General features: G+C 40.7%; 2 protein-coding genes across 3 annotated transcripts in view; one reads left to right on the top strand and one right to left on the bottom strand.

The window, feature by feature from the left end:
* Positions 1 to 634: 634 nt before the first annotated feature.
* slc10a7 (solute carrier family 10 member 7) lies at positions 635 to 7,088 on the top strand. The gene is made up of 12 exons (XM_043230310.1): positions 635 to 945; positions 1,662 to 1,744; positions 1,827 to 1,963; positions 2,337 to 2,412; positions 3,592 to 3,630; positions 3,750 to 3,785; positions 3,901 to 3,984; positions 4,212 to 4,377; positions 5,037 to 5,088; positions 5,230 to 5,303; positions 5,383 to 5,528; positions 6,571 to 7,088. The coding sequence occupies exons 1-12, from the start codon at positions 846 to 848 to the stop codon at positions 6,586 to 6,588; spliced, it is 1,011 nt and encodes a 336-aa protein (XP_043086245.1). The 5' UTR covers positions 635 to 845; the 3' UTR covers positions 6,589 to 7,088.
* A 64-nt stretch (positions 7,089 to 7,152) lies between these two features.
* Positions 7,153 to 11,117, bottom strand: part of LOC122332866 (reelin domain-containing protein 1-like) — a 7,471-nt gene continuing 3,506 nt past the window's right edge. For both annotated transcript variants that reach the window (XM_043230308.1, XM_043230309.1), the window contains exon 5: positions 7,153 to 10,940. In XM_043230308.1, coding sequence (XP_043086243.1) covers positions 9,757 to 10,940 — 1,184 coding nt within the window. In that variant the 3' untranslated portion in view covers positions 7,153 to 9,756. The remainder of the gene's footprint in view (positions 10,941 to 11,117) is intronic.

Here is an 11,117-nt window from a genome sequence, read left to right as displayed (position 1 = left end):
TTATTGTGATATATTCCTGTGATTGTACAGGGACTCAAGTCAAGCGCGTGCTCTTCTGTCTGTCTGGTTTCTGGAAGAAACGTGGGAGTCATTTTTTTTCATTCTTTTCTTGCAACAACGTGATACGACTTAATTAACACATACAGAGATTTAAGCCGTAGTTTGAATCTTCCCTTAAATCTACAGGCAGCGGATGCACAGAAATAGACGGAACTCTGTGGAACCGGATCCGGGACGGAGTTCGGTGCGTCCCTTTTAACGATTTGAAGATAAAATGAACCGCGAAATCGTGCTCAACTTTGCATGGGATGGTTGCCTTGATCACTTCTTAAAAAAAAAATAATTGCAAAAATAAGGCTTTATCATTGTTCAACATTTTCAGCTGGATTTCAGTTAAGCAAAATGTTTACCTGCGTTTCACGTTTTAACCAGCAACATGTTAAATTATATGACATTCATATTCAATTTTAATCCTATTTTCAAGAATGGTTTATTTAAAACCAAAAAGATTACCGTATAGCCGTGCGTTCACATTCGCGTGCGCTCTGGCGCGAGTCATTACGGTCTGCTTAATATTCATAAGCCATCGCTTTTCTCACGTTAAACGCAAACGCGGGCGATTCTAAGCACATTTGATTATTTAACGCGACAGCAGCAGACGCGTCATGTTTGGTATCGCCGCCTCTTTCGCTGAGAGGAGGGGGCGGGGCCTGCCGCGCTCAGACGCCCCGCGAAGCGCCCGCGCTCGTGCTCCGGTCGTTACGGTATCGCGCGTGTGTCCGGAAGAGAGAGGCTCGACGGACTCCGCTCGTCCGCTTTTGGCCGCCCGTCGGGTTTGATGGGCGATGGGTCTCGTCGCTCGCGCGCGTAAAGAATGGTTCATCATCGGTATAGTGCTCGTCATCGCGTGCGCCAAGCTCGCGCCGTCCGCGGGGGCGAAAGGAGGTGAGCGCGCTCGAACCCCGTCTAATGTCTGGAGAAACTTTCAAGTCATTCAACGCGTTGATTATACAGCGTATAATGCGTCTAATGAACTTCTTGCACGAATATGTGATAAAACAAGGGAGCGATCGGCGACTGATTGTTTGTTTGCGCGTTGACATAAAGTGTATGGAGTAATTGCATCATTTGCGGTCAGATGTGTTTGATTGTCTCGGTCTTAATGCGTGGGGTCGTGATGAAGTTGATCTTGACGGTGTCGTGGGGTCCACGGGCTGATGGTGATGGTTTTAGGTGTAGCTGTCATTGTGACACGTTGCACGCAGCACCCGGATCTGAATAATCCTGTTCGAGGAGAAAATTTGTATTGCAGCCTGTTTATATGCACGAGCGAACTTTTAAGCATTGCCGTGGTAGTTTGAAACAGCTTTGAATGTGACGGGTAGAAAGCATTTGGGTTTATATATCTCTATGGGAAAGTTGGGTTGATCGGGAATGATCAGTATGTTTGTTTTCCATCTAACATAGAAATCTAACCACAGTATATCAGTTTCTTTAGACTTTAAAAACCCACTGTCTCTCCATTGAGGTTACTGTGATGCACGTGATACTGAATTACTGTTATTGTTCATAAACTGTAGTATTCATAGTGTTCGAAGACAACCAAGCTTCGAAGAAAAACACCATTTTACAAACACGTCAACAAGTCTGTTCTCTTTCAGGTCCTCTTCGGCCAGAGATCACGATCACCTATGTTGCGGTATCCGTTATTTTCTTTAACAGCGGCTTGTCTTTGAAAACGGAGGTACGACGGCGCCTGTTTGGTCTTTGGTATTTTAGAGATATTAAAAAAAAAACCCTGAATGCCTATTTTGCTCTGTTTTCAGGAGCTAGCCAGCGCTTTGATGCACGTGAAGTTGCATTTCTTCGTCCAGACGTTCACGCTGGTATTTTTCCCCATCGCCATTTGGCTCCTTCTCAAAGTTCTGGCCCTGACGGCGATCAACGAGTGGCTTCTCAGAGGGTGAGTGTGTGAGTGTGTGTGTGTGTGTTTTCAGTCGTCCTCCTCGTACACAGTCACCCTCTCTACCTGTCCACCGCTCGGCTGAATGGTAGGTTTGTGCTGAGCGTAACCGGATCTCAGAGGTCTTGCGTGTTGACGCTTTTTGGTTATTTTCCCGCCGGAGAGTCGTTGCGTTCACCTCCACACGGTCTTTCACAGACAGAACACTCTTTTGGACATTTCGGATTATGGGTCAACCATTCGATGAAATTTGTGACTTGTGGTGATTATAGCAGTGTGTCGCTGGCTCCCGTCTGGATACGGTGGGGAGAACATTGTGGATTAAATGCAAAGTTGTGTGTGTTTATTATTTACTAACGTCTCTCTCTCTCAGGTTGCAGACGGTTGCTTGTATGCCTCCTCCTGTTTCCTCTGCTGTTATCCTCACTAAAGCTGTAGGAGGAAATGAGGTAAATAAACGATACAACATGTAATACATCATAAAACTGTACAAGCAAGCCACGGTGTAAAACCATGATAATGTTTATAATCACATTGTTGGAAAAACAACAACTTTCCAACGGAACAATAATAATAATAAATAACTAATAATCCCCTTTTACAAATTAAACATTACAAATTAAAATATTTCATTATAGTTGTCACAGTGGCACAATCATCCATAATAATTTATTTAAAATTTAACAAACACATTTAATTACAAAAATCACAATTTTACAAAAAAATAGTTATAACAATCACAATATATCCCTTCATATGGGTAACAGACACATTTACAAATGCATTTCATCACAATAAACTCAATGCACACATTCCATAGCAGCACTTACAACTTTACAAATACATTAATCAAAATATTCACAACTTTACTAATACATTCCTTCATATGGGTAACAACTTATGCAATCGGAAATATCACAACTTTACAAATGCATTTCAGCACAATGATCACATGTTCACAAATTTGATCAACATTTAATGCACTTTTCAAAACACCCCACGCTATCACAACTTTACAAACAAATTCAGTTACAACAATCACAACTTTACAAGCACATTACATCACAACTTCACAAACAGATTCTTTCACAACAATCACCACTTTACAAACACATTTCATCACAACTTTACAAACACACCCCTTCACAACTTTACAAATTCAGTTACAACAATCACAACTTTACAAACACATTCCATCACAACTTTACAAACAAATTCAATTACAACTTTACAAAAAAATTCAATTACAACTATCACAAATTCACAAACACATTCCATCACAACAATCACCACTTTACAAACACATTACATCACAACTTTACAAACACATCCCTTCATAACTTTACAAACAAATTCAATTACAACTATCACAAATTCACAAACACATTCCTACACGTTCTATTACAGTAATCACAGCTTTCCAAATATTTTTACCACAAGTGTATCAACATCACTACTTCTACATCTTTACGAATGGATTTCGTTAGAACTCCTGTCACGTCGTTATAATCACACATGGTTCTACAAATCCTAACTTTACAAACAGGCAATCACAATATTTAGTGAACATAGTAGATAAATATTTTTGAAGTATATGATTATACACATATGTATTTTTTTCTTTACAGGCTGCAGCCATTTTCAATTCTGCATTTGGGAGTTTTCTGGTAAGTCTGATAACACAGAGTGTTATAAAGGGAGGAGAAAAGACACAAATAGTCAAACAAAAGAACAAAGAAATGAAAGTGTAATGTGGAGGAGTCACGTTTCTCTGTCCTGTCTGCAGGGGATCGTGGTCACTCCTCTTCTGCTCCTGGTGTTCGTGAGTAAAGCTCTTCATGTTATTTGTTACTTATGTTCATTGTGAAAATGCTGAACAGTTAGCGTGTTTTTAGGGCTGTCCTATATAGTTTTTGTGTGTGTGTGTATGTTTATAGCTGGGCTCCTCGTCTTCTGTCCCGTTCTCCTCCATCTTCTCGCAGCTCTTCATGACGGTGGTCGTCCCGCTCATAGTCGGACAGGTGAGTGAGTTGTTTCAGTAAACTGTTTTACGTTATCTATGATGCAGCCAAAGAAACCAACAATAAATTAATCTGCCTTTTGGTGGAAAATCAATGGACTGAACCTCCTTTCACATGCTAAAAATGGCAAATGGTGCCTGTAAGAAGGACTAGGAGTGTTAACGTTTCTATCCTAAATGATTTATCAGCAGAAGTGAGGTTAATACTCAGACTGAGCATGTCTTTAGGTGTGCAGGAGGTTCCTGAGAGAGTGTCTGGATCGCCGGAAGCCTCCGTTCGGGACGGTGAGCAGCGTCGTCCTGCTCATGATCATCTACACCACCTTCTGCGACACTTTCTCCAACCCCAACATAGAGCTGGACCACCTGAGCCTGCTCGTCGTCGTCTTCATCTGTGAGTGCGGCGTTTTCAGTGCAAGAAAGCCGTGTGACTCTGGAGCACGAAACCTGAAGGATATTTGTGGCAATATCCAAAATGCACTATATGGCAAAAGTCATTAGGATATTAAGTAAAGATCGTGTTCCATGAATATCTTTTGTGAATTTCCTACCGTAAATATATGACATTGTAATTTTAGATTAGTAATATGCATTAATCACATTTAAATAAACCATTTAGTTTACATAGTATATCGAGGGGTGAGAACCATCTCTCCATTTCACTGTAAATGTCACTCGATATGCAATACAAAATATGCAATGTTTTTATATTAAATATATTTATTTATAATATAAATGATATGAATAGAAATGTATGCATGTAATTAAAACTTTTATGAAATTAATTGCAAGTAAACATTCGACAACGCTAATATGCATGGCTAAGAACTTAATTTAGACAACTTTAAAAGCGATTTTCTCAATATCAAGTTTTTCAAATAGTCAAATCTCAGCCAATCAGTCCTGGACTAACAAACCATACATTGGTGGAAAGCTTATTTATTATTTCAGGTTTCAATAAATCGACCCTTATGACTAGTTTTGTGGTCCAGGGTCCTTTATATTAACATCATTTTGATATTGTTCTTTTTTTTTCTCTCTCCTATTTTTCAGTGTTTTCCATTCAGTTGAGCTTCATGGCCCTGATATTTTTCTTGTCTACAAGGTGAGAAACATATTTCGCAAAAAACACCATTGCTTTGCCTTTCCTTGTTGGTTTCCACGGTATGCTTAAGCCGCGTTTTGCTTCCATTTGATTGGCCGCATGACGCGTGTTACTCCGTTTATACGTGTGTGATGTTTTCAGGAAGTCCTCCGGTTTCACCGCGGCTGATTCGGTTGCCATCATGTTTTGTGCCACTCATAAATCCCTCACTTTAGGTAAAACGCAGTAAAGCAGATATTAACGGTTTGCTCCATTCTCTAGCTGAAAACTCACCCTCGATGTGTGTTCGTGCAGGTATTCCCATGCTGAAGATCGTGTTCGAGGGATATGAGCATCTGTCTCTGATATCAGTGCCTCTGTTGATCTATCATCCTGCTCAGATCCTGCTGGGAAGCATCTTAGTGCCCTCCATCAAAGCGTGGATGAGCGGCAGACAGAAGGTGAAGCGCGCACCGATTTGACCAAAACCTATGGACGTTTTCTATTAATGTAGTTTTAATTTAAAACAACTTAAATATGTAACAATTAAGTGCACTATTCTCTTTAATTTTAAATAATGAATTAATTAATTGTATTTGTCAGTCAGAATCCCTTTTGTGTCTAAATAGGTACTTAAAGTATACCTTAATATTTAACTTAATATTTAAAAACACATTTGCATGTTTGTAGTTCTATGTTGATTTATTAAGTCACGTAATAGTCACAAATACACTTTTTCCTCTGTTTAATGTTTTATTTTGTTTTTAGTTAATCATTTAATAGTGATAGAAAATCTATTTTTTTAAATATAAATATTTATATAATATTAATAATATTGTTGATATATTTTTTATATGGATCTTAGTTGGACATTTTTAATAATTCATACACATGTATTTTTATCTGACATGTTTAGCATTTAATTAATTGTTACATTTTCATCCACTTATGCATCTAGATAGGAAAGCTTGATTTACAAAAAAAAGGATGCTAGTCACTGGTTTAACTTTTGTTATTATTTTGTGAAACTGAGAGAAAAACACTAAATGTGAACGAGGTTAAATTACGAAATGGGCCTAAAACACTAAATATTTTAAAGGTTCGCATAAGTTCATGTGCATATCAGATATTTTTATTTCCTTTATTATGCCATGTTTAAGGCTCCTAACGTTGTTTTGGGATTCTCCTCAAGGTGTTTAACGTCACCTCGTTGTCCAGCGATTCTCAAACGATTCATTCAAAGCATTTTAAAGATGTCTGCCACATACTGCAGTCGTCCGTAAAATGTCGTTAGGGAGATTCAAGTTTACTAGCGATTCATTTCGGCTATAAAGAGTTTATTTCTTTCTTTTTGGAGACAATAACTTCATTTACAATTTTGAAGATTACTTTGACAGATTACATTTACTTTCACATACAGCCGAGGCAATGGCGTATAGAGACACTGCTGCTACTGTATGCTGGAACAAAGTTCATTTGGGTCCGTTTTAACTTCCTTTGCAGACTCTAACACCCGTATGAACTGGAAGCTGTGAAACACTTGGCTCAGCCAAACCAGACCAGAATCACCGAGACCAAACCAGACGAGAAGCCGATCAGCCGATCAAGTGCCTTAACACGACCCGCAGGACCTCAGACCTCAGTGCAGGGACTACAGACCATTCCATGAGCTTTTTTTAAACGGATACATGAATGTATATTTTTATTTTTATATGAAGTGTAAAACCTTTTCTTACTTCAACAGCATTCAGACTTTGTCAAATGGATTTATTTTTGTTTCTTAGACGTCCGGGAAGAACTCCGGTTCACGTGTTCATTGGGCTTGGGGAATTTTTACAGCAGTAAGAGCTAAAGTGAAATTGCGCTGCTAACATCCTTCACATTCAGCTAATGATGAGAGTATTACTGACTCGTCGTTCATTTATTTCGATGCAGTAAAACGTCAGGTGTTCTGACAGTGACACCATTTGACATGTTATGTTACTGAAGACAATAAAGATTGTCATAAATCCTGTCTAAATGAGGGGTTTGTGTTTTGTCTTGGAAAAAAATGACAACGATGCGACTTAATGCATTTGCATTTATTACTTACTTGCATTCATTACAGATTGAATATTTAGCTAAACCTCGATTTACCTTCGTTAGATGTTACTGTGTTCAAAGTCTGGGCTTTTAAACTAGTTTTCAGGTTGAAATGCATTTTTCTAGTGGTTAAAAACAAGGCAAAAGCACTTTCTGCTTTTTTGTCTTTGTCTTTTTTGTCATTATTGAACAATATTATACTAAAACCTATGTAAGATTTTACCCAAACATGTCTTTTGCCAGTCCGAATACATAAAGAGTGAAGAAACAATAAATGGAGTAGATAAAATGAGTCACACTTGGAGTAGACAAGTCACGTTGGTATATTGCATCAGAGTAGATGAGATATGGTCACAATGGCATGAGTGGTGCTAGGGAGAGGCTAGCATGCTCTAGTACCCCCAAGAAAAACCATCTTAACACCCTCGTATGAGAAAAAATAAAACATAAACATTTGACCCATTACACATGCATAACTATTGCAATGCAAAACAACATGACATGGTTTGCAGTCGCATGTAATGTCAGCGTTGTCCAAAGCAGGCCTGGGAACTTAGCATTCTTCTAGTCACATTTATATTAAATTGATCGGTATAATAACCTAATGGAGGACAGTTTGTTTCTGCGTCTGCGTTTAAAATTGACGGCGCCCCTGCACATCGAAAAGAAATGAGTCGCGTCGAAAAAAAAATCACTTCAGTTAAGGGTCCACACTGGAAATTTGTATCAGAAATTGCAGAGTCACAATGACAAAGCACAGTAGAAGTTGAGTCACTGGAAAACTGCTTCAGACAAGTAGTGCATAAGATGCATGACACATTATAAAGAAATTAGTCATCAGAAATGGAGTCACGTTGAAAGATCACATCAGAAATGGAGTCACTCACTAATTGTCAAAGTGTGGTACATGTGTAATTAGTGTTACGCATAAGAAGACGCTCTCTGAAGACGGCCCTCCTGGCTGCGTTCACTTCTCTCAAAAGGGTGGGGTACATCCTAGTACTATCCTTTAACAAATCATGCCTCAAGACGGCACACTCTCACGTTATCCTGGGGCCTCGGCCTGAACATGAGTCCAAGGTTCCCACCAGTCCTTTTAGGAACCAGGTTGCTGGCTATCCCCTTGTAAGAAGGTGACCCCAGTGTAAGGCCTACGCAAATACTTAGAATACCCTCAGAGTTTCTGATCAGCTCTTTTTCTGCTTTCTTTTAGGTCAGAGACCTACCTTGCCCACTGGGAGTGAGGGATCACTCTACCAGGGGCATGGCTGCATCTCAGGAGCCATGGTCTCTTCTAGAGTTCTCAATCTCAGTTTTTGACTCAAGAGACAAGAGCTTGTTTTCAGTGTGACCCACTCTCAGAATGGTTGTACACTTAACCAGTCCGGCACAGGTTTCCTTCATGGACTCCGGACTACCCTTTCCATTACATACGCACTTTTCTTAGCAAAGGCAGGAGGAAGACCTTGCTATTGGAACTCCTGACAAGGTAGGCTGCCTTGAGTAAACTCTTGTTTTGGGTTAGTGCTCCACATGTAGTGGCTCTTCTCCTCTGCCTCTGGGCTGAGTGTTTGCCTAAGACAGACATTCTGTCAACAAGTTCCTCCCCTGTGGAATAGTCACTGTCCCGACATTACTACCGAAACTTTTCTGCTGTAATTACGGTAAGTATTATTGTAGGAAAAGGCCGTTGGAAGGTTACGAGAAGGAGTTGGTTATGACACATTGGCCTGTCAACATCTGCACCCACTGGACTCGTGACACAGTTCAGCAGTCGTGGCGTTTCGTATAGGGACCCCTACTGTCATACACTCGATACAACATCGAAGAGAATGACAGGAAGCAACATCTTGGTTACGTATAGTAACCCTCGTTCCCTGATGGAGGGAACAGAGGCGTCGTGTCCTTCATTCCACAACTCCGAATCGTCTCTGAGTGGGTCGAGATGCTTCTTGACTCCTCAACTTGTACAGGAATGTACAGTACGGTGCATTTTAATTTATTCATCAGTTTTTTATTCATCTGTATGTAAGCAAAGTGCAGTGTTAATGTCCAAACTGTATTTACAATGTTTAAAGTGGCCAGCAATAATAAACATTCTCATTAGGGATAAAAGTGCCTCATTTTTGAACTGGGCATAGCTGCAGCTGAATAATTAGACCTACTACGCTACTGTATTTTAATGACGGTCATCATGGTGGTACGTTGGAGAGCCAAATATTTTGTGAGTTGGTATTTGATTTAAAAAATTGAGACCCACTCGAGTAGATGAAACAAGTCCTATTACAGATAAAAAGGTTTGCAATGTTTTAAGGATTCAGCTAAAGTGCTGAAGTAATGTTGCTATGACGATTTATTTGGTTTCTAATGCAATGCTACACAGTTGCCAGGGTGTTCTAGGTGGTTGCTAAGTTAATTCTATACAGCATCTAGAGTATTCTGGGTGGTTGCTAGGATAACTAAACCAAACAAAATGAAAAACAAGTAAAAAATACGCTTGAAACAAGCTAAATAATCTGCTAATGGGGTAAGCAAAAGTAGAGCAGAAGACGTTTAAAAAAATCCTTCAGACACCAAACTATTCAACTTTCAAAAACATGTGCATGTTCAGTTTCCGGTCGGTGTGATGAGGTTGTACTCAGCCTGGAGCACCAGGAAACTGTTCTGCCGTATTTTGCGCACCTGCACCAGGTCTCCGCACTCCTGTACATGGAGGATGCCCCTGTCGTTATGGTTACAGTCGTTAAGCGACACAGCTGTATGTTTGCGACAGTGTTTCCTCTGCAGGTAACGGAGCCCCGCGGCAATGGCCATGCCGAGCGCAGCCGAGAGGCCCAGCAGCAAACCCAGCTCGAATGCACTCTGCCTGGGTGCACGCTCTGGCCTCTCGATGCCTCCCTCCGGGACTCCAGACGGGTCTTTGGCTTGTTTAGGGTGATTAAGAACATCTCCAAACGGGTGTTTTTTGCGCTGGGTCAGGGAGACGGCGCCATCCGTGGTCAGAAAGTCAGAAAGGGCTTGTCGGGGAGCCGGCGACGGTCCGGGATGGATGGAGGCGGTGAAGAACTGTGTTTTATGAGTGTGTGCTGGAGGTGGGGAGGTGTGTGTCGTCATCTGTAGAGATGCACGAGTCTGTAATAGTGGATTTGGGACAGTGTGTGTGTTGTCAGGTGTTGGGGTGTTTGTGTTATGTGTTGAGACGCTCTGAGAGGATGGTGTGTCTGGGACAGTTTGTGTAGATGAGGACAGAGGTGTTTGAGTGACACTTGATGATTGTGTGTTAAAAGATGCAATGCTTGATGTTAAGTGCATATTAGTGTGTGTGTTGTGTGTTGAGTGCGTGTTAATGTCTGGGTTATGTGGTGTATTTAACGATTGTGCGTTGGTGTGTGTGTTAAAAGTTGGGATTGTATTTGTGTTGTGTGTTGAGTGTGTGTTATGTGGTGCATGTGTGTCAGAGTGTGTAGATGCGATCATGTGTGTGTTATGCATGGAGAGCGTGTTGGTGTGTGAGTCGGCGTGTTTAGATGGGGTTGGTGTGTTGTGCGTCGAGCGTGTGTTAGTGTGTATGAATGCGATTATCTGTGTGCTGTGTGTTGAGTGAGTGTCAGTGCGCGTGTCATGTGGTGCATGAGTGTCAGCGTGTGTATACGTGACTTTGTGTGTGCTGGCGTGCGTGTTGTGTGTCGAGTGTGTGTCGATGTATGTGGTAAATGTTGAGTTCGTGTTGGCGTGTGTGTTAGCATGTGTAGACAGGGATGTGTGTTTGACTGTTTTCTCCAGTAATGAGACTGCACACACACACACACACACACACACACACACACACACACACACACACACACACAAAGTATTAAATACCATCTTTGCATTTTGTTTCCACCTAAGTTGCTAAGATGTGTGGAACTCAACACTACAATGCTAGTCTTGCTAATATGTTCTGAAGATGTTGCTATGTGGTTGCTAGG

Source organism: Puntigrus tetrazona, unplaced genomic scaffold (assembly GCF_018831695.1).
Source record: "Puntigrus tetrazona isolate hp1 unplaced genomic scaffold, ASM1883169v1 S000000148, whole genome shotgun sequence".
Lineage (NCBI taxonomy): Eukaryota > Metazoa > Chordata > Actinopteri > Cypriniformes > Cyprinidae > Puntigrus > Puntigrus tetrazona.
The sequence above is the reverse complement of the archived record's forward strand: the minus strand, read 5'-3'. Positions and strand labels throughout refer to the sequence as shown.

Bases quoted from the DNA above. Each gene is read 5' to 3' on its own strand.
- slc10a7 (XM_043230310.1), top strand. From the start codon at position 846: ATGGGTCTCGTCGCTCGCGCGCGTAAAGAATGGTTCATCATCGGTATA. The intron at 3,985-4,211 runs GTGAGTGAGTTG...GCATGTCTTTAG, and splicing joins TCCCGCTCATAGTCGGACAG to GTGTGCAGGAGGTTCCTGAG. The intron at 5,304-5,382 runs GTAAAACGCAGT...GTGTTCGTGCAG, and splicing joins TCATAAATCCCTCACTTTAG to GTATTCCCATGCTGAAGATC.